Here is a 19,985-nt window from a genome sequence, read left to right on the forward strand (position 1 = left end):
TAAGTACAGATCCTGTACAGCTGCGGAATGTGTGTGGGCGCCTGTGTGTTTGCTAGTCCCTGTTTATTTGACTTGCTACTTATTTATTACGCAGCATAATGAAATTTCACGTAATCCTCATTAAAGCCAGAACAAAGGCACCAGACCTCAACACGGGCAGAGGTTCTGTTTCAGATTCGAATGCGGATTCGGGTTTGTGCAAACAAGTTGAAGACTCCACCGAACGCGGCATTCAAATCTCAGTCCATGACTCAATTTCAATGACGGAGAGAAACTCCGAGGACGAGGACGAGGACGGTGCTCCACAGATTATCGACTTTTGAAGCACCGGCAGCGCAGACACAAAAGCCAGTCAGACGTCTCCATCGCCCACACGTCCAATACAAATAAATCAGACAAAGCATATAAATCTAAATTGTATCGCATTGTGGCGCATTTCGCCTCACCTTCGGCTGCTTTATTGGCAAATTGGCGATAGGGACTTGAGATGAAGGGGGGGAATTGGCCTTTGTGCGCCAATCCACTGGGCTCCACCGACCGAGTGTTCCGTGCACCTGAGAGTCTGGGAATCGGGTTTGGTTTTGTATTGAGTATCGGTTCAGTTGGCTGCCACGTTGATTTCCCATCGATTTTGGGCTGCTGCACTGCAAATACACTCGGCTCTCACCTCTCACTCTTTTCGAGTGCTGACAGAGCAATTATCGAGCTGAAATTTCACCAATCACTCAAGTAACCAAGGAGCCAAGTATCCCGGGAACAAAGTAACCAAGTAGTCAAGTAACTAAGCTTAGTTATTCTATTTAGGAGAAAAGACTAAGCCACCGATCAACAGACATGACATTCCCGGGTAAACTTCACGACCAACTCCATCGGCTGACTCTGGTTAACCAAATTCCCTGCATCCAGAATCTAGACCACCATATTGGTCCTGGAACTAAAATCGAGTTAATAATCGATTTGCTTATAGGTATTCTCTATTAAAAACCAATTTACAGCATAATCTGTATCCATCTTTTATTTCAGAATGGTTATAAATTACGCAACTCACAGATGTGCATATTTTATGTTATTAAATGTTTACTCATTTCTAACCCACTCTTCACTAATTAATTATTAAAACAATCAATATTGTTTATTATGTATGAAGCATAATTGTATTTTTTCACTCATGGAATATAAAAACACGCCAGAGGGCATTGATATTTTTTCCGTTCCGGGCTCTCTCGCTGTTTTAAACTTAAATATATTTATCCCGAAAATAAAAGTGTGATATGAGGAAACCTTGTAATGAACCGATTTATGGACAACAATTAAATCGCACAAGTTGCTGAGTTGCTAAGCTGCTATGAATCGTACCTGGGGACATTACGCATACGCCACCGAATCTGAGTCTACTGTTGGGGCTGTCGTCGTCGTCTCGGGGCCATTGTGCAGCCAGTATTAGCCGTAATCCACTGGGGCTAATGCCTCGTTTAACGCTCCGGAGTCTGTGGTCCGTAGTCCGGAGTTTAAGCGCTTTCATGTCGCTCACAGTTGTGGCTGCGCGTACAAATCCCCAAATTGCGTAATAAATAAAATGCATTTGCGTGGAAAATTAGGAAGTGGCAGAAAGAGAGAGAGACGGAGGAAGAGGGAGAGACCCAGAGAGTTGGAGGAGGGAAGAAATTCAAATTTCCACATTTTCATATTTTCACATTTCTTACATTTTCATAATGTAAGCTGCAGACTCTGCCATCTCACAGAGAGCATAAATCTTGGCAAGTACTCAAACGCAGACACAAACAAATCGCCTTGGACATTTCTGCGTGTGTTTTGAATTCCCTTTTTGCATTCACAAATCGAAGGATTACCCAAGTTGTTTGTTCTTCGTCCTTTAAAGCCACGCGAAACGAAATGAATGCAAAAATTTCTCAATTCAAAACTAGTTCGTTCGGCTTGAACTTGAGCGAGCTCCTTCCGCCTGTCTTCGCTTGACAGGATCCGAGGCACTTCATATCCAATTTCAGGCTATTGACACAATGGAGCACCCTTGAGCAGTGCCGCTCCTTCCCCCGAAGCGGAGAGGAACATAAAACGAACTAAATAAATAAACTGGAAACCTCATTTGGAGCCATAAAAACGAACTTTCGAATGCAAACCAAAAAGTTAGAGAGTCGTCGTCGCCCCTTTTCCAATCAGAGGCCCATTTGGAGAAAAGTTTTGCGACATTTGGCAGCGCAATGAAATCCGCTTGAAAATCCCACCATCCTCCCGAGAAATCGCAACTCGAACTGTCCATCAAAGGCTTACCTCAGAGTCTGTCGGCGCATTCCATTCTAAGCCTTGGACGCTGTGTCCTGTTGCCACGCGGCTAAATAGTTGCCACAATTGGGGGAATGCCTTTCATCTCGGCGGCATCATGAAGAATGGAGCATTGAGAGGAGACTGCCGGCGTAATTATCCGCGCAAACTCACTGTTCCCCCATTCAGCCGGAGAGCTGAATTAGTGAGAGAATTCTGCCGGAGTCACTTATAAACAAAAACAAAGGCATGCAACAGATAGGAGCTTTATTAGCACGTGGTAATTAATAATAAGGTATGTAAAGCTTAGGTGGGTTAAGAATAAGAAGATTTTACTTTTAATTTATTGAATAATATTTAATATGAGTCCGATATTAGTGAATATATTTGAATATTTTTTAAAACTTCTTAGAGGCTCACTTCCTCTAAGGGTTTGTGTCCCAGATAGACCGAGAACACTAAATGGACAAAATTTAAGTTCTAGTAATGGTTTGTGTCCTTACACCAGTGAGAACACCTTAAACACCCAATACAACAACCCATAGCTTAGGAGAGAAAATGAATTTAAATCAGCACTTCCTTATCTGTATCTACTTCAGAGTAAATAAAAATAAAGAATAAACTAGAAACAACAAAATTAAAATAAGAAATTGCAATTCCATTTTTGTATTATTGTTACAAGTTAAATGATTTTAATATGCTGAAACTGTTTTACTTGCACCATTGAGTACTTTTAGATATTATTACGATAATATTTAGTCATTTTGTATAAATAATTCGAAGTAGCTCATTAATAGCCCCAATAAGCTTACCTCTAAATTTTGTCCTAATACGAATTAAAATTAAATAAAAAAACACCTTCAAATTCCAAGCAGAATCCAAAACAGGAACATCGCTAGTCACTCCATCAACCCTCATTCAAGGACGACCAATCGGAACGCGCCGAACTGTTGCCCATTCAAAATGGCCTCCAAGCAGATGCCGCCATCCGGAGGGGAGGAAAATCCAATAAGCAAAATCCGTATCTGGACCGAGCTGACTTCACAGTTCGCGAGGACAATCAGAATTTATTGCAACTCAGTCTTCCAAGCAGAACGGACCAAAGGTCTTCCAATTGCAACACGATTAGCTACCAGATCGGACAGACAGTCACCATGCAGCATCCGCATCCTGGTGACCAGCCCACCTACATGCCAGAGGTTCCCTTCCAGCCACTGTGGGGCCAGGAAGCACCGCCGCCACCGCCCATAGTGCCCTACCAGGAGCTCATCGCTGGCTTTCCCTGCACCGATTTGTGTGAGTAGCCATCGCCCAAAGGATAACCAGACAACAAATTATTCAAGAACTATATTTTTCCCAACCTACAGCCCTGTGGCAACGTTCCCAGGTGGCTCCCTTGGTGCCGCAACGTCCGTCCACCAATGGCAGGGCCAACGGCTCCTCCAGTTCCTCGAAGAAAACTCGCCGTCGGGTGGCCTCGATGGCTCAGAGGAGGGCAGCCAATATCCGTGAGCGTCGGCGGATGTTCAACCTGAATGAGGCCTTCGATAAGCTGCGGCGGAAGGTGCCCACCTTCGCCTACGAGAAACGGCTCTCACGCATCGAAACCCTCCGGCTGGCCATCACCTACATTGGGTTCATGGCGGAGCTGCTAAGCGGCACGCCCTCAAACTCCCACAAGTCCCGCTCGGATGTCTACGGTGGGATGAACGGACACCATCAGGCGGCCCCGCCCCCCATCCATCCGCATCATCTCCACCCGGCGGCGACCTATCAACGTGACTTTGCCTCGCCGTATAATCATAGTTTGACCTGAAGAGGTGATGTTTAAAATCAATTATTATTATATATCAATAACCTTTATTGAAGCTTTAACGGGATTGTTAGCCCCAACAGCTTGACCTTTGTTTTTTTAATATTTAAAAATATCGATATAAATTAAAACAATAAATGAAACTATCTTAGAGAAAGTTTGTGTACCCTTGCAGTAAGCCAAAGAATCATGTACAATCAACTTGAACTAATCATTAATCTCAATTTGGAATCCCTTTTCTGTGCTGCCTTGTATTAGATACCAGCATATTATTATATGCTAATTTTTTGGGTAAATCAAAGATTTGTAAATACCATAACTAAGTCAAAAATTAATTAATTTCAATTCGGAAAGCGTTCCTGAGCTAGTTTTTACAGGCTTAACAAATCTGCATACTGGGTGTCAAAGTTTAAGAAATTCAATTTTTTGTCAAATTTTGAATATTTTAATGATGTAACCCCTTATCAAATTTTCGATTTTTGGCAAATTTTTTAAAATTTTTGTTTTCCTTCGGACATGTCTAAATCGATTCAGTTTTTGATGCTGATCAATAATATATATGGGATATGGGGTCGGAAATGACTCCTTTCCTGCATTTTAAGCTTCCGACTGAAATGATAATACCCTGAAAGAGTAAAAAATGTTGGTAATAGTTCAAAGTTTTATCGTATATCGTAATGTTTTTATTATGGGATAAATATGAATACTTAGTTTTAGATTTATCTCTTTCTTGATTCCTTTTTTTAATACCTTTTAAATACTTTTTAATACCTTTAAAATAGTTCGGCTTGGAACAAGAATGCAATCTTTTCCATCGAATGTTGTATACCCAAGAAGTTAGCCATATGACTGTATTAAATCGATATTTCTATATGCAAATATTTTGGGTAATTGGAAGATGTTAAAATGTTATAACTAAGCCAAAAATGCATTAATTTCAATTCGGAAAGCGTTTTTGAGCTACTTTTTACAGACTTAACAAATCTGCATACTGGGCTTTAGAATTTAAAACATTCAACATTTTATCAAATTTTGACAATTTTAATGATGTAACCCCTTATCAAATTTTCAAATTTCGAAAAAATTTCAAAAATTTATTTTCTAGCCAGACATAGCTAGATCGACTCAGTTTTTGATGCTGATGCAATAATATATATGGTTTATAAGGTCGGAAATGACTCCTTAATTGCATTGCAGGCTTCTGACTGAAATTATAATACCCAATAGAGATCATAATTAAACCCAATTAAATCTAATAGTTGGCTAATGTGGTGACTTTAAAGTCAAGAGTACCACCAACATACACCTGATAATCCCCTTAATTCCGACTGGCACAACCCGCACTTGTTTCTAAAAAAAAAACCAAGTGTAACCAAAGCAAACCATGTCCTGATTTGCGTGAGAATCCTTGCAGCTGCTTGCAGGGAAGGGAACACATGTCGGTGAGCTTGATGCGGTGGCCTCGATGAAGTCACATTGCATAAAGAGGAGGCTTCCTTAACGGACCCCGAAACAGAGAACCAACTATTTTACAAAATTTGACAAGGCAAACAAAGCGTGAAATTATTATTAATAAATTGATGCGCTGGCGAGGGGAGGGTCGGCAATTCAAAGTCAATTGTAGCAACCCCTAACCGAGAACAACAACAGCAAACAGCCCAGGAACAAGTGTAACACTTGAGGGATTGCCTAAATACCAAGGAATTTTTGCGTTCAACGCCCATTTCCAACAGATTAGCGCCCCTTTCTTTTTCCGGGGGAAGAAATTAATTCGGAACGGATATTGCAAGGACATCGGGCTACCTGGGGAGGGTTGCTGCTCTTGTTTTGGTAGTTTGGTCTACAATATGTTTTGATGAATTTGTGACACTTCATGCCGCATTAAATCGTATTCCATATGCACATTCGACCCTAGGGGTGGCTCACGCCATCCCTTTGCCGTACAAAGTGGCCTCACGTGTCAGCGATTAGCACAGCAGTAAGAGATATCTCTAGATATCTCTGCATCCTGATCTATTTTGATATTAACTCGTAGAGATGATTCTTCCGGCACCTTTACAGTTTATTAAATGTTTAATTTAGATCAGATTTAACACTTCTATTATCTGCCACGTGCAGCTTATTAACCGATTCCCATAGAAAATCGAGTGAATCAACCCACAACTGAGATTGCATGACTTGGTGCAGTCATTCTCCCTTTCGGATTTGTATGTCAAATCGCTATGACAAATTAATTGAATTTCGATATAATTTCGGACATTTTTCGCTATTTTTCGACACTTTTTTTGGGACTCAATTAGGGCAGTAACCCAATATATATTAGGTCATGATAGATGGGTCTTAACATAGCAGATGTTCGAACTGCCAAGGGGAAATTGTCTTACTCACTTTGTGCGAATTAATAGGGTGTTCCAGCTAACTTATCTAAGATAACTTGGAAAGCAACAATCATGTTTGCCTACTGACTTCATAAATTTCAACTATACAACCTACATTCCCTATCAATACGCACTTATCGATTCTAGACCTGCTCGTATGAGCGTAGAACTTGAGTTTAGTTTGCAATCGGGAACGGAGGAGAATGTCGAGTCAAATTCTGGTAACGCAGCTATCCCAAGAGGTCTCCGTGCCCACCTGGCTGGATCAGCAGGAGCTGGAGCATGTGTTGAGGCAGGAGATTCCCGAATTCAAGAAAATCGAGAGCACTCGCTGCAAGTGGGAAGTGCAGCTGTCGCAGCCCGCTCTCTGTGTTCAGCTTCAGGTTCTAACTGCAGGTAGGAAAACTAATATAGAAAACTGATTTAGATATACCTCTCTGATCATCCTCAATTTAACAGACAACAAGAAGCGCCTTGTGAGATACCTACTCAAGTCAGAGGAAACCACCTCAGGTGTCCTTAAGTTACCCATTCAAGGAGACTTCTCAGTGGAGCGGTACATGTACGAGAACGTGCTCCCCGCCCTGGAGGAGCTGTACAAGGATGTGGACAAGGTTATCCACTTTAGTCCTATGAGCTACAAGTCAAAGCGAAAGTCGAACTGCCTTTACTTGGATTATATCCTAGCCAAGGGTTACTCCGTGGGCAATACTCGAAAAGGTCTGAATGTAACCGCCATGCAAGCGGTGCTATCAAAACTGGCGGCTTATCATGCTGCCACAGCCTGCTATATAGAGAGGAATTCTGGCAAGATTAGGGAGCTTCCAAAGCTCAGCGGAAAACGAGTGGGTGCGTTGGCCGAGCTTAAGAGTTTGTTGCAAATGAAATTTCACGAGAGTCTCCGCGCGAACAATGCCCGCGAGTACGAAGATAAGGTGGTAAGTAATGCTTTTTCTTTTTGTGTTTGATACTTTTTTATTAATTTTGAAATTTGCCCACCAGAAATCATTTCAAAAGTATGTACAATCCCATACTGAAGCTCTTGAGGGAAAAACGTCTTTCAATGTTATCCTCAACGGATCCTGCTGGCCCAATAATTTACTCAATCAAGTTGATGCCTTTGGCAATGTAAAGGACTCTCTCTTCAGTGACTTTCATGCTGCTAAATATGGTCCAGCGGTCTACGACCTTTTCAGCTTGCTCCTAACTGCTCCGGCTGAGAAAACAAACCGATTTGATGGGTATGTCAAGTACTATCACGATCAGTTGGTAGCTAATTTGAACCTCCTAAAGTACCGGGGAAAGAAGCCCAGTCTCACGGATCTTCAGTTGGATTTGCTGAAGTACGGTCATTGGGGTAGGTCTTGAAAGTGTATTTATGATATTTATTTATTGATTAACAAAGTGACCTTTTAATAGCTTATGAATTTGCTACGGAAGTTCTGCCAGTACTTCTCTCGGATTTTGAGGCCATCGATGAGCTCTTCAGGAACCCAGTTTTTGGAGAGCAGTTGAGGGAGCTACTGCCCTGGCTGGAGAATCGTGGATATTTCGAAGAGGACTAGGCACACATTGTTTTAAAATGCATATAAAACTGTGTGAGAGAGTTCTGCTGGACCATCTTAAAGGAAAGACTTTTTGAAGGGAAGATTACTACCATTAAAGCCCAAAAGTTGATTTTGATTTTACCACTGCGAAAACTGTTTGTATTTACGAACTGAGAATCAACATCAAAAAGAATCGTATAGGGTAGTCAGTCATATATTTAGTAAGTAGCAACGAACCTCAAATGAAAGCAGCACGCGTCTTGATTAACTCAAAAGCTTCAAAACGCTCTTCAAATTGTTTGCCAGGGTACAATTTTCATTAGAGCTTTGTTTGAGAGAATTATTATAGAGATAAACAAACCCACATTTCGCAAGTCATGGGCAGAAAATAAACAGAGTAACTGTGAGGCAACAATAAGTCATTTTGCAAACTTGCTCGTCCGGGGTTCAAGCAGCAAGATCTGGTCTATAATAACTGATTAGGCACCTAAATTTGCCAGCTAGGCATGAATGTGGTTCTAGTACCGCATTGACGATCGGCGATCTGACATGTGAGGAAACAGGTCCACCCAGATCAGAAAGTGTTCCCATCCCCAAGATGGGGCACTTTAGCCAGCCAACGAAATTGAGCAAAAGAGCTTTCGGACGAGAGAAAGCTCCTAATGTTTGGGCCAATAAAAGGCAGGTCTCGATCCAAGTGGCGCAGATTACGGTTCTAACAGGTCGACGGAATGGTTCAAGGCACAGAAGAAAGCACCACCGAGCAGTTCCCAGTGTGGATGACGCAGGAGCTGTTCCGGGAGTTTCTGGACCGCGATTTTCCGGATCTCAAGACTGTCAAGTCTTTCCAGCTTGAAACTACAGGAGGAAAAGGGGAAAACTACACAACACTACTTTTGAGGGCCAACTTCGAGTTAGAACTTAAAGGTAAGACACCAAAAGCAACTTTATAGTGTCTAAAAATTAATAATCTAATGTATTGCAGATGGCTCCCAGCAGAACACCTCCTACATGGCCAAAATCTTGCCCAACAACGGCAATCGGCAGAATGTGAAAACATGGCAGTTGTTTAAGAAGGAGGGAACCACCTATGGACAGTATGTCCCCGAGTTTGAGCAGATGTACAGGGATGCTGGCACTGAAATTACCTTTGGAGCAAACTACTACGAGTTTAAGGAGCCACTGGACGAGGAGGTCATAGTGCTGGAGGACCTGGGCAGACGGGGATTCCGGAACGTGAACCGACAGAGCGGTTTGGACTTGGCGCACTCCGAAGCCGTGTTGGCAAAGCTGGCACAGTTCCATGCTGCCTCCGCCGTGCGATACCAGCTCAAGGGAGCCTTTCCGGCTGTTTACGATCGGAACCTTTGCAGCAAGCAGGATGACTTTAAAGAATTTCGAAACACTCAAATCAAGGCTTTTGTCGAAGCGATGCCTCTGTATGAGGCCTCCGATTTGGCCCAGTCGGTGGTGAGTATTGGAAATACATTGGTTTCGATATAGCAAATACTAATGAGCTTCTCTAGGAATCCTTTGGCAGACAAGCTGAGGATATGTTCCAGCAATATGCTCCCCAAATCGAGGGAGAGTTCCGTGTCCTGAATCACGGAGATGCTTGGTGCAACAACTTTATGTTCCAGTACGATGAAACGACGGGGAAACTGAGCGAAATATACTTTGTGGATCTGCAGATGAGTCGGTTCTCTTCGCCGGCCCAGGATTTGCTCTATTTTATCCTCTCCTCGACGCAGCTGGACATTAAGATAGCCAAGTTCGATTACTTGATCAAGTATTACCACGACAAGCTCACGGAAAACCTGAAGTTGCTGAAGTATTCCAAGCAGCTGCCTTCGCTGAGAAGCCTTCACCAATCAATATTCAGATATGGCGACTGGAGTAAGTTATTTATATACATAGGTGTTATCATTGCCAATTGGTACTTACTTTCTCTCTCCTCCTCTACTGAACAGTTCTCCCCATTATCACTGTTTTGCTGCCCATTGTCCTGGTTGATGGCAGCGATGATGCCAATATGGACTCCATGATGGATTCAGAGGGATCCGGGGAGAAGTTCCGCAACAATCTGTTTAAGAACCCTCGTATTATCCGAAACCTGAAGGAGATTCTTCCCTGGGCCCATCGTCGTGGGGCATTTGAAATCACCAAATAAAATGTTCAAACTATTAAGATTACTAAGTAAACACAATAATTTGTTATCAGTCTTTGTACCTTTATCTATGAGCTTTGTTTTGAGTAAAAAGTTTCGCTGTTATCAACCACAGACTGTGAGTGGTTCGAAGATTTGAGTGGAAACCGAACAACACTCGCCAAACACTCAAACACTTGTCTAAGCTCTGAAACGCAAAATTGTCGACGCTGATGAAATAATTGAACTATGTGAGCACCGAACCGAGCGCCATAAGTGGAGGGGAACTTTGGCTGGCAAACATCAGTTCGTAGCCGTTTCCGCAGTTGAACGGACGTAGAAAAAAGCGTTGTTCTAGTCAACCATAAACATATATATTTATATATTTATATACACGCGATGGGTTTGCGAGGTTCCAAGTCAAAGAAAAGCTACCAAGTAGCTGCGGCCAACTCTCAAAATCAGAGAAAGGCTTCGGTTAAGGCTTCTAATAAAGATGACACGGTTGCGGAGTCTATTACCGCAGTGCCAACGACTCCAACCCCTAAGGCTGACCCACCCGCAATTGAAAAGGCCAACCTTGGCCCAGAGTGGTTGAATGAGACGCAATTTGAAGAATTACTCACTGCGAATGTTGATAAGTTCTCAAAGATATTGGGATTCCGGGTGAAACCCGCTATGGCGCCGGGAGAAAACTATGCCACTCTTATGCTGAGGATCAGCATTGATGTGGAGCTCACTGGTAAGTCTCGGAGAAGGGTCAAGACAAAAGATATGGTCTAAGGACTAGCCTGAATCCACAATCTTTCTACCTTATAAGGAGCATTTTATTCGTGCCGGCTATCAGCGATAAGTAGTATCTAGTAGTTTATTTATAGGCAGTAGACAATAAATGCTTGTTATGTGTGTCATTTCACAATCATAGCAAGTGCATGTCTAAAAATAATGGGTTAATAGCAGGCTAATCAGATTTTAAAACAAGTAAAATATTTCCGCTAACTATTTTCGATCTCACTATTTAGACAAGACCACCAAAACGGTCGCCTTCATGATGAAGGTTCCCCACAAAACTCCCCAAATGGAACAGATGCTAGCCATGGCCAACTTCTTCAATACCGAGAATGCTGCCTACACAGAAATACTGCCGAAACTAGAGGCTCTCTATAAGTCCAAGGGCCTGGACATTACCTTTGCCCCCAAAGCATTTAGGTTGGACGCCACGAAGGAACCCAATCTGGCTAATACTGTGCTGATGAATGATTTGGGCCAAGATGGATACAAGAACCTGAATCGCCTGGAGTGCCTTAACTTGGAGCAAACTAAGTTGGCCCTGAAGAAGCTTGCCCAGTTCCATGCAGCTTCGGCAGTAAGCGTGGAGGTGAATGGACCGTTTCCGGATGTTTTTGTCAACGGAATGCTGGGTGGTAACAAAGAGGCCATGTTGGCTTTCTTCGAGGCTATGATAACCCCCTTTAAAACGGCTTTCTTGGCCAATCTGAAGAATTTTAAGAACGGAGAAGAGTTTCGTGAGAAGCTGGTAGGTTACAGGTATAAGGTCTCCCAAAGAGAACTTTAATTTCATTATTTTCTTTCAGGTCACGGCTTTCTCGCAGGTCGCCTCGGACTTCGAGCATCTAATTAAGATCGATCCATCAGAGTTCAATGTTCTAAATCACGGCGATTGCTGGATGAACAATCTGCTCTTCAAGCTCGACTCGAAGGGCGATGTGGAAGACGTAGTCTTTGTTGATTTCCAAAATCCCAAATACGGTTCTCCCACGCAGGATCTGTTCTACTTTATCATGACCTCAGTGCACATAGACTACAAGCTGGATTACTTAGACTTCTTCGTCAGGCATTATCACGAACAGCTGACCAAACACCTGAATCTGCTGGGTTTTAAGGGAGCTCAGCCCTCTCTGCGGGACCTGCACATAATGATGTACAAGTACGGAAGCTGGGCCCTCTTCCCCGCTATCACGGTGCTGCCAGTGGTGCTCCTGGATCCCAGTGAGTCAGCCACTTTTGACAATTTCCTAGGCGACTCCGATGCTGGTGCAAAGTTTAAGAACCAACTATACGAAAACAAGCGCTACCAAGGATACATCGAAAAGATCCTGCCCTGGCTGGACAATCGGGGATTTATGGAGGCCTAGTAAGTCTGAAATTATTCCTTACAGAACGTAAAATAATCCTTTCTTTTTTCCTTCCTCTAGCGTTCCGCCAGCACCAGTTCAAACCGTGTCTACGGGTCCCGCACAGCAGTCCCAGCCTGAAAATCCCGAACAGATCTTGAACTGGTTGAGTGTGGGCGACTTTAAGGAAATCATTGCCACTATTGAACCCCAGTTTGAGAAGATTTTAAATGGCACTTGGATATCAGCCACAAAACCCGGAGAACACTTCGCATCCTCGCTTTTGAAAATTGATATACAGGCGCAGTTAAAAGGTATAATTCAGAGCTAAACTTAAAATAGTAACAAACACTAACTAATCAGGATTCTCTCAACAGACAATAGTACCAAACCGTTCTCCTACATTCTGAAGGTGCATCCACCCTTTACCGGCATTGATAACTTCACGGACCTTAACATGTTCCCCAAGGAGATTGAGATGTATAGCAAATATGTGCCTGCGTTTGAGAAGCTCTTTAAGGACGCCGGCTGTTCGGTCACCTTTAGTGCCAAGTCCTTTGTTTTAACTAAGCCCGTCAAGGAAGAGTACCTTCTCATGGAGAATCTTCAGAGCAGTGGCTTCAAGATGGCCGATCGGATGAAGGGACTGGACATGGAGCACATGAAGAGCTGTCTGAAGAAACTGGCCCAATGGCATGCAGCTTCCATTAAGTATAAAGAGCTCAATGGACCGTATCCCCCACTATATAAGGACGGTATTTATATAGAGCAAACACGTGACACTTTCCAAAATATGTTTGCCTCGGCCAAGAAATCGTATTTAGAAGTCTTGGGAAAGTTTGACGGGGCAGAGGAGTATGTAGGCAAGCTGGTAAGAATTGGTAGACGATTTTTTATCTCATATGCTAAGCTAAACACTTTTTTGTTTACTGTACAGTCCTGGATCCTGGACAACCATGTGGATCAGGTTTTGCAAGATGCTGAAATCGACGAGACAGAGTTCAATGTGCTCAACCATGGCGATGCTTGGATCAACAACATAATGTTCCAATACGACGCCGAGGGGCACCTCAAGGAGACCTTCCTGCTGGATCATCAGAATGCCAAATATGGCAATCCAGCCCAGGATCTATACTACTTCATTATGAGCTCGGCGGAATTGGACCTTAAAGTCGATAAGTTTGACTATCTGATCAGATACTATCACGAGAACCTCACTGAGTACGCCAAATTGTTGAAGTACAATGGAGTTGTTCCCTCGCTGAGTGAACTGCATGCCATTCTGATAAAGCATCCAGCTTTCGGTATGTTCAATAGCGATAATATTTAAAATCCTTGTTGTCAATTTTATATTTATCCATATTTTTGTAGCTGCTGGCACTGTCATTAGTACACTTACAGTCTGCCTAAGAGAGAGCGATGAGGATTTCAACACCGAAGCATTTTTCACAGAAAACGAGGAATCCGAAGCCTTTAGACTAAAGTTATTCGGTAATGAGCGTTACAGGGCCCATATCGAACGCATTATGCCCTGGCTCAATAGAAGAGGTCTACTCGAGGCTTGATGGAGTTTTCCCAATTTGATGTGTTCTGGCTGGGACTACCGAGTAGCATGCCTTTGAATATCCTTGCTGGGACAAGAGGATGGTATTACTATTACTATTATGTATAACTATTTTTTTAATGTTATTTTTGACTTCGTTAAATTATTAAATTGATTGAAATATAAAAATAAACGAACCTAATTTTGAGAAAGGTAAAGATTGTTATTGGACCACAAGAAAAATTGGTAATCATACGCAATGAAGGAGTCATTTCCGACCCAAAAAATCATATATATTCTTGCTCAACATAAACAGGCAAATCTTTCTAGCTATATCCGACAGAAAAAAAATGTTTTCAGAATTTTCCCATTTTTTGAATAAAAATCAAAAATTCACATTTTAAATGGAGTATATAGTTTTGAATTTAATTTGAATTTTTGCCTTAGTTATGAGATTTTTGAATTTTGTTTATTCGAAAAAGTTTGCATATAAAAATTTAGTTAATATCTATTAAAAATGTATTGCACCTTCAGTCAGAGCTTAAAAGGCAGTGAAGAGTCATTTCCGACTTTATAAATCATATATATTCTTGATTAGCATCAACAGGCGAATCTTTTTAGCCATATCATACAAAAATGTATTTTTTTTTTAAATTGTCAAAATTATATAAGTGGTTACATCGTTAATATTGTAAAAATTTGACAAAAAATGTAATTCCATTAAATTTGAAATTGAGTATACAGATTTAAAAATCCAATACAAATTAGCATAGAAAAGCATTCCGAATTGAAATAAATAAAATTTTGGCGGAGTTATTTGTCGTTGAGTTGATTTGTCGCAAAAATTGACATATAAAAAGACAGCACATTTGATCCTTTCATTCTATTACAAACTGCGAGGGTATATAAACTTCGGTCTACTGAAGTTAGTTTCCCTATTTGTTAAGTTAATTAATCTGAAGGAGTTATCATTTAATAATTTAAAAAACATATCAAGAATGTAGATAGTTTATAGAGTCTGAAATAACTCCGTCAATGCGTTGCATAAATATAATAAGTATAAAATAAAATGTTGGTATGTCCTTTTATGATTATATCCCTTACATAATATGGGAAAACTTGAAAAGCTTCTAATGATATATTTGTTATTTTATTAAAACGTAAACGTTCCAGGTGTTAAAGTCTGTTTAATCTATTTCGCATATGAAAAGATAACAAACAATATTCAAGTATAACGATTCCGAATATAGTAATCAGCCAAATCACTCTTATCAATGAAGTTAAATTTGTATTCTTAATGGTAACTACAAAAGCGTAAAATTCTTAACGCTGATGAAATAACATGAAAAACTTGAAGCTAAGTACTTTGGCCGTTATCGATCAGCAGAGTGATTAGAAAATGCATATCTAGGGAGCCGTGTGGGGTTCCGAGTATCAGTTCGCCACCAGTTGCCCGATCGAACGGACGCAAGTCGCTTGTCAAGACATTACTATATAGTTTCGTATATGTTTCACTCAAATCAAGCTCCACTATGGGTCTGTGGAATTCTAAGAAGAAGAGTGAGGAGGAAGTGAAAGTGGAGGCTTCAGAGCCCGAAAAACAGCCAGAGGTGCCAGAGATTGACCAGAGCCACTTGATTCCCAAGTGGCTAAATGAAACGCAATTTGAGGAATTACTTGCCGCGAACGTTGCGCAGTTCTCCAAGATAGTGGGATTCCGGATGAAGCCAGCGATGGCACCCGGAGAGAACTATGCCACTCTTATGCTGAGGATCAGCATCGATGTGGAGCTCACGGGTAAGCCTTGAGGTCTTTGAACCTTCCAAACTATTTATAGAAATAATTTGGCACAATCTTTAAGAGCTAGATAATGACGTCGTGGGTGGGGTCTTTATGTATGTACGTTGGTTCGCGATAAGTAATGGCTTGGTATCAACAATTAATTTATAATCAGAACACAATAAACGTTTGTGGCTTGTTTGGCTTTTCACAATGACAATTGAAATTGTATTTATATTTTTATTGACAACGCAACTGACCGACACAACTGGTTTAAGTTATGTAAACAAATAAATGATGCAATCGGGGAACTCAAGTATACTATTCTCCTCTCCTTACTAGATAAAAGCACCAAGCTGGTCTCGTTTATGATGAAAATTCCCCACGATACTCAACAAATGCAACAGATGCTACAAATGGCAAACTTCTTTGTCTCCGAGAACTTGGCCTACATTGACTTTCTGCCCAAAATGGAAGAGCTCTACAAGGCCAAGGGTCTGGACATTAGATTCGCTCCAAGAGCATACAAGCTAGATGCCGAAAAGGAACCGAAACTGGCCAACACCGTGCTGATGAATGATCTCGGCCCGGATGGATATAAGAACTTCAATCGTCTTAACTGCCTGAACCTGGAACAATCCAAGTTTGCTCTTAAGAAACTGGCTCAGTATCATGCAGCCGGCGCCATGATGGTTCAAGTGCATGGACCCTATCCTGATGTCTTCGTCTATGGATCTATGGGAACGAATTTGGATCTCATATTACAATTTATGGAGGGTATGATTGGATCTTTTCGAACTGCATTCCTGGCCAATCTGAAGAACTTCAAGGACGGCGAAAGCTATCGGGAAAAGCTTGTAAGTCTTGGCATGGAATTATTAATTATCCTAGCTGGCTAACTGTCCAACCTTTCTTGCCAGGAAAAATCTCTCGGGGCACTATCAACAGCTTTCATACAGTTGGGCACAGTCGATCCCGCGGAGTTCAATGTGCTGAATCATGGCGATTGCTGGATGAACAATCTCCTGTTTAAGGTCGGCTCTAATGGCGAGTTGGAAGACATGGTCTTTGTTGACTTCCAAAATCCCAAATACGGAGCGCCCACTATGGACCTGCTTTACTTCATCATCACCTCGGTGAACATCGACTACAAGTTGGAGTACTTTGACTACTTCGTCAGGCACTATCACGAGCAACTGACCCAGCATCTGGACCTTCTTGGTTATACCGGGCGACAGCCTTCGTTGCGTGAGCTGCACATTGGCGTGATTAAGAACGGTGGCTGGGCGCTGTTCCCATCTATTGCCGTGTTGCCAGTGGTGCTTCTGGACTCCACAGAGGCAGCAACATTAGAAAATTTCATGGGCGAGAACGAAGCAGGCACCAATTTCAAGAACCTGATGTACTCAAACAAGCGGTATCAGCGCTATATTAATCGGATTCTTCCTTGGTTGAATAATCGGGGTTTCTTGGAAGTCAGGTATTAAGTAAAACATATATATATCGATGAGTTTAATTAATAATAAGGGTAATTGTAGCAATGTTCCTATGGCTATCCCAACGGCATCAGAGCCTCAAACGGCTCCGCAGCCTATGTTGAAGTCTTCCCCAAAACCTGCCCAAACTGAAAATCCGGACCAGATCTTGGACTGGCTTAATGTCAACGACTTCAAAGACATTATCTCCCAAGCTGAACCCGATTTTGAGAAGATTACCAAAGGAACCTGGAAATCAGCCACTAAGCCAGGGGATAACTATGCCTCCAGTCTCCTACAAGTCGACATAGAAGCGCAGTTAAAGGGTAAGAAATAGTATATTCTCCCCTAAAATCATTTCTTACTATTTACTTTTTAACAGACGGCAACATCAAGACCTTCTCCTACATCCTAAAGGTGCAAACATCCAATAACACGATCAACTTCTCCGACTTTAACCTGTTCCCCAAGGAGATCGAGATGTATGGTAAATATGTACCTGCCTTTGAGCAGCTCTACAAAGACGCCGGCTCACCGATCACATTCAGTGCCAAGTCCTTCCGGCTCAGCAAGGAGGTTAGCGCCGAATATCTGATAATGGCGAACCTGCAAACTGACGGCTTCAAAATGTGCGATCGCATGAAGGGCATGGATATGGAGCACAGCAAGTGCACACTGAAGAAGCTAGCCCAATGGCATGCCGCCTCCCTGAAGTACAAGGAACTGAATGGGCCGTACCCGCCGAAATACGACAATGGCATCTTTACGGAGAAGACAGCGAATGTGTTTAAGAGTATGTTTATCCAAACAAGGAGCGCATTTTTGGCTGAATTGGCTAAATTTGACGGAGCCGATGAGTACCTGCACAAATTGGTAATATATATGCAAGGATTTAGTATCATTTATATAATATTAATAATTACACTTTTTCCAGCCACCCCTTATGGACGCCCATGTAGATAAAATCATAGAAGATGCCAAAATCAACGAAGCAGAATTCAATGTGCTTAATCATGGCGATGCCTGGCTCAACAACATAATGTTCCAATACGACGCCGATGGACGTGTCAAGGAGACCTTCCTGCTGGATCACCAGGTCACAAAATATGGGAATCCCGCCCAGGATCTTTATTATTTCATCATGAGTTCCACGAATCTGGATATCAAAATCGATCAGTTTGACTATTTAATCCGTTGGTATCACGAAAACTTGGAGACTCATACCAAGCTACTGAAGTACAACGGCTTTGTACCATCTCTTAAAGAATTGCACGTCATTCTGCTAGAGCATCCCATTTATGGTGGGTTATCAATACTTACCTCATTCCTTATATTATATTTATATTAATATAATCTTTAACTTCCAGCTGCTGGTACCGTGCTTAGCACCCTGACAATTTGTCTGAACAAAGCCGAAGAGAATTTTTCCACAGATGCCTTTTTAAAGGAAGATGCGGAAGGTGAAGCTATCAGGGCAGCGCTTTTCAACAATGAACGCTACAGGGCCCATGTTGAGCGCATTATGCCTTGGTTAAACAAACGAGGCCTTCTCGATGGCTTTGGCGATGAGACTACCAAATAAAATATTAAGATGACGTGAAGATCACAATAATATGGGGAGTATTTAATATTTTAACAGCCTAAATATGAGAGTCTAACCTACTGGGAGGACCTAACAGTGCATTCCCCTGATTGCCTTACTTAATAGCTAATTTGATGGCCAAAACAATACTAGTTACGAAGATAGCGGCAAGGGCCAGCTTCCTGAGATTGGCTCGATTAACGCCCTTGATGGTGCGCACTACCTCAATGTTGAAGCGAAACACGTTACGACTTTCCTCGATGAAGGCAGCACGCAATTCGTCGTCAAAGGCTCCATAATGACTGTTGAAAACGCGTCTAAGCTTGGCCTTCAGAACAGAGATCTGAAGAACATATTACGTCAGGATTAGAATTTAAGTAGTACTGACTAGAAATGTATCCTACCAACCTTTTCGGGAAAATATGTGGCTTCGCAGCCACGGGGGCAGATTGTGACCTGTTCAGGCATTGGTCTAGCCTGCAAATCCTCCTGATTCACAGCAGCGTCTGCCGCCCTAGCGGTGGCCAGTTCGGCCTCCTTTTCGGCATGCTTCTGGAGCTCCTCGTCGTCTCGTTTGGAGAAGATCCATAGCTTTCTAGCTATCATACGCTTCTTCTGCAGCATCTGCCCGCCGGACATCAGGGCCATATACATTTGGTAGGCGTAGGCGAAAAGAAGCAATTCATTCTGAGCGGCAACCTTCTCCAGATGCTCGAGATACTTCTGGACAGCAGGGCGAATTTCATAGGTCTCCTTCCAGTCGGCGCCGTAAAAATAAGCGAAATCGCGCTCAAAAGCTGCTGTCCTGTAGAACTCCTTCGGCAGCAGGCGCTCCGGTAGATGAGTCTCGAAGAACTTATACAACTCGTAAAAGGCCAGCAATCCATCGTACCAAACCTCATCGTCCGAAAGGGCTAACGGAAAAAGGGGAACCATCCAGTAACACAACTAAACCTGGGATTTTTCACGTACCAAAGGCGAACTTTGCATTTACGACCGCATCCGTGAGCTTATGCACATCCTTTGTGGCTTTACGCAACTCTTGCGTGAACGCCATATCCACAAATTCCACGTCCTCCACGTTCTCCGCAGCCTTGGTTGTTTCTTCGGCCGAAGACATGGTGCTATTTCGCAGCTATGAGAATTAATAAGCAAGAATTTTTCTTACCTACGTGATATTTAAGAAAATACGCCGTCTACGTTTTGAACTTTTGGCCAGTGTGACCGTACTAAGAACTATACCAGAAATACCACATTTACTTAAATGTACTATAATTTGAATTTAATTTTGATATATGTATTATAAC

The 19,985-nt window shown here is 42.2% G+C and overlaps 6 protein-coding genes and 1 long non-coding RNA gene across 8 annotated transcripts; 5 read left to right on the forward strand and 2 right to left on the reverse strand.

The window, feature by feature from the left end:
• The first annotated feature begins 3,198 nt into the window (after positions 1-3,198).
• Fer3 (48 related 3) lies at positions 3,199-4,250 on the forward strand. The gene is made up of 2 exons (XM_020956171.2): positions 3,199-3,576; positions 3,648-4,250. The coding sequence occupies exons 1-2, from the start codon at positions 3,435-3,437 to the stop codon at positions 4,094-4,096; spliced, it is 591 nt and encodes a 196-aa protein (XP_020811830.2). The 5' UTR covers positions 3,199-3,434; the 3' UTR covers positions 4,097-4,250.
• A 2,073-nt stretch (positions 4,251-6,323) lies between these two features.
• On the reverse strand, positions 6,324-7,234 carry LOC147642573 (uncharacterized). Its single transcript, XR_015273381.1, has 2 exons — positions 6,961-7,234; positions 6,324-6,889 (listed from the first exon to the last, which is right to left on the reverse strand). It is a non-coding gene; the product is annotated as an uncharacterized LOC147642573 (long non-coding RNA).
• On the forward strand, positions 6,675-8,077 carry LOC110186810 (uncharacterized). Its single transcript, XM_020956095.2, has 4 exons — positions 6,675-6,867; positions 6,931-7,409; positions 7,474-7,828; positions 7,891-8,077. The coding sequence occupies exons 1-4, from the start codon at positions 6,675-6,677 to the stop codon at positions 8,034-8,036; spliced, it is 1,173 nt and encodes a 390-aa protein (XP_020811754.2). The 3' UTR covers positions 8,037-8,077.
• Positions 8,078-8,412: 335 nt separating this feature from the next.
• LOC110186693 (uncharacterized) lies at positions 8,413-10,241 on the forward strand. Its single transcript, XM_020955961.2, has 4 exons — positions 8,413-8,945; positions 9,004-9,488; positions 9,545-9,914; positions 9,989-10,241. Exons 1-4 carry the CDS (start codon positions 8,750-8,752, stop codon positions 10,186-10,188), a joined length of 1,251 nt encoding a protein of 416 aa, XP_020811620.2. The 5' UTR covers positions 8,413-8,749; the 3' UTR covers positions 10,189-10,241.
• Positions 10,242-10,438: 197 nt separating this feature from the next.
• On the forward strand, positions 10,439-14,044 carry LOC110186425 (uncharacterized). The gene is made up of 7 exons (XM_020955607.2): positions 10,439-10,906; positions 11,187-11,701; positions 11,760-12,319; positions 12,381-12,613; positions 12,677-13,170; positions 13,237-13,603; positions 13,671-14,044. The coding sequence occupies exons 1-7, from the start codon at positions 10,564-10,566 to the stop codon at positions 13,862-13,864; spliced, it is 2,706 nt and encodes a 901-aa protein (XP_020811266.2). The 5' UTR covers positions 10,439-10,563; the 3' UTR covers positions 13,865-14,044.
• Positions 14,045-14,979: 935 nt separating this feature from the next.
• On the forward strand, positions 14,980-18,708 carry LOC110186865 (uncharacterized). The gene is made up of 7 exons (XM_020956158.2): positions 14,980-15,639; positions 15,964-16,478; positions 16,542-17,101; positions 17,160-17,422; positions 17,479-17,969; positions 18,031-18,397; positions 18,464-18,708. Exons 1-7 carry the CDS (start codon positions 15,375-15,377, stop codon positions 18,676-18,678), a joined length of 2,676 nt encoding a protein of 891 aa, XP_020811817.2. The 5' UTR covers positions 14,980-15,374; the 3' UTR covers positions 18,679-18,708.
• Ho (Heme oxygenase) lies at positions 18,694-19,943 on the reverse strand. 2 transcript variants are annotated; one of them, XM_020956163.2, is made up of 4 exons: positions 19,851-19,943; positions 19,651-19,802; positions 19,087-19,592; positions 18,694-19,021 (listed from the first exon to the last, which is right to left on the reverse strand). In XM_020956163.2, the coding sequence occupies exons 2-4, from the start codon at positions 19,796-19,798 to the stop codon at positions 18,794-18,796; spliced, it is 882 nt and encodes a 293-aa protein (XP_020811822.2). In that variant the 5' UTR covers positions 19,799-19,802; positions 19,851-19,943; the 3' UTR covers positions 18,694-18,793. The 2 variants fall into 2 exon arrangements, with proteins under 2 accessions (XP_020811822.2, XP_020811821.2); XM_020956162.2 differs by having other exon boundaries at positions 19,651-19,918.
• Positions 19,944-19,985: the final 42 nt, after the last annotated feature.

The sequence above is a fragment of the Drosophila serrata genome, unplaced genomic scaffold (assembly GCF_035046125.1).
Source record: "Drosophila serrata isolate PLE 108 unplaced genomic scaffold, ASM3504612v1 contig_382, whole genome shotgun sequence".
NCBI classification, from domain to species: domain Eukaryota; kingdom Metazoa; phylum Arthropoda; class Insecta; order Diptera; family Drosophilidae; genus Drosophila; species Drosophila serrata.

Bases quoted from the DNA above. Each gene is read 5' to 3' on its own strand.
- Fer3 (XM_020956171.2), top strand. From the start codon at position 3,435: ATGCAGCATCCGCATCCTGGTGACCAGCCCACCTACATGCCAGAGGTT. The intron at 3,577-3,647 runs GTGAGTAGCCAT...CCCAACCTACAG, and splicing joins CTTTCCCTGCACCGATTTGT to CCCTGTGGCAACGTTCCCAG.
- LOC110186810 (XM_020956095.2), top strand. From the start codon at position 6,675: ATGTCGAGTCAAATTCTGGTAACGCAGCTATCCCAAGAGGTCTCCGTG. The intron at 6,868-6,930 runs GTAGGAAAACTA...TCAATTTAACAG, and splicing joins GCTTCAGGTTCTAACTGCAG to ACAACAAGAAGCGCCTTGTG. The intron at 7,829-7,890 runs GTAGGTCTTGAA...ACCTTTTAATAG, and splicing joins GCTGAAGTACGGTCATTGGG to CTTATGAATTTGCTACGGAA.
- LOC110186693 (XM_020955961.2), top strand. From the start codon at position 8,750: ATGGTTCAAGGCACAGAAGAAAGCACCACCGAGCAGTTCCCAGTGTGG. The intron at 9,489-9,544 runs GTGAGTATTGGA...GAGCTTCTCTAG, and splicing joins CCGATTTGGCCCAGTCGGTG to GAATCCTTTGGCAGACAAGC. The intron at 9,915-9,988 runs GTAAGTTATTTA...TCTACTGAACAG, and splicing joins ATTCAGATATGGCGACTGGA to TTCTCCCCATTATCACTGTT.
- LOC110186425 (XM_020955607.2), top strand. From the start codon at position 10,564: ATGGGTTTGCGAGGTTCCAAGTCAAAGAAAAGCTACCAAGTAGCTGCG. The intron at 10,907-11,186 runs GTAAGTCTCGGA...CTCACTATTTAG, and splicing joins CATTGATGTGGAGCTCACTG to ACAAGACCACCAAAACGGTC. The intron at 12,320-12,380 runs GTAAGTCTGAAA...TCCTTCCTCTAG, and splicing joins CGGGGATTTATGGAGGCCTA to CGTTCCGCCAGCACCAGTTC.
- LOC110186865 (XM_020956158.2), top strand. From the start codon at position 15,375: ATGGGTCTGTGGAATTCTAAGAAGAAGAGTGAGGAGGAAGTGAAAGTG. The intron at 16,479-16,541 runs GTAAGTCTTGGC...CTTTCTTGCCAG, and splicing joins AAAGCTATCGGGAAAAGCTT to GAAAAATCTCTCGGGGCACT. The intron at 17,102-17,159 runs GTATTAAGTAAA...GGGTAATTGTAG, and splicing joins CGGGGTTTCTTGGAAGTCAG to CAATGTTCCTATGGCTATCC.
- Ho (XM_020956163.2), bottom strand. From the start codon at position 19,798: ATGTCTTCGGCCGAAGAAACAACCAAGGCTGCGGAGAACGTGGAGGAC. The intron at 19,593-19,650 runs GTACGTGAAAAA...TTTTTCCGTTAG, and splicing joins AAATGCAAAGTTCGCCTTTG to CCCTTTCGGACGATGAGGTT. The intron at 19,022-19,086 runs GTTGGTAGGATA...TATGTTCTTCAG, and splicing joins CCACATATTTTCCCGAAAAG to ATCTCTGTTCTGAAGGCCAA.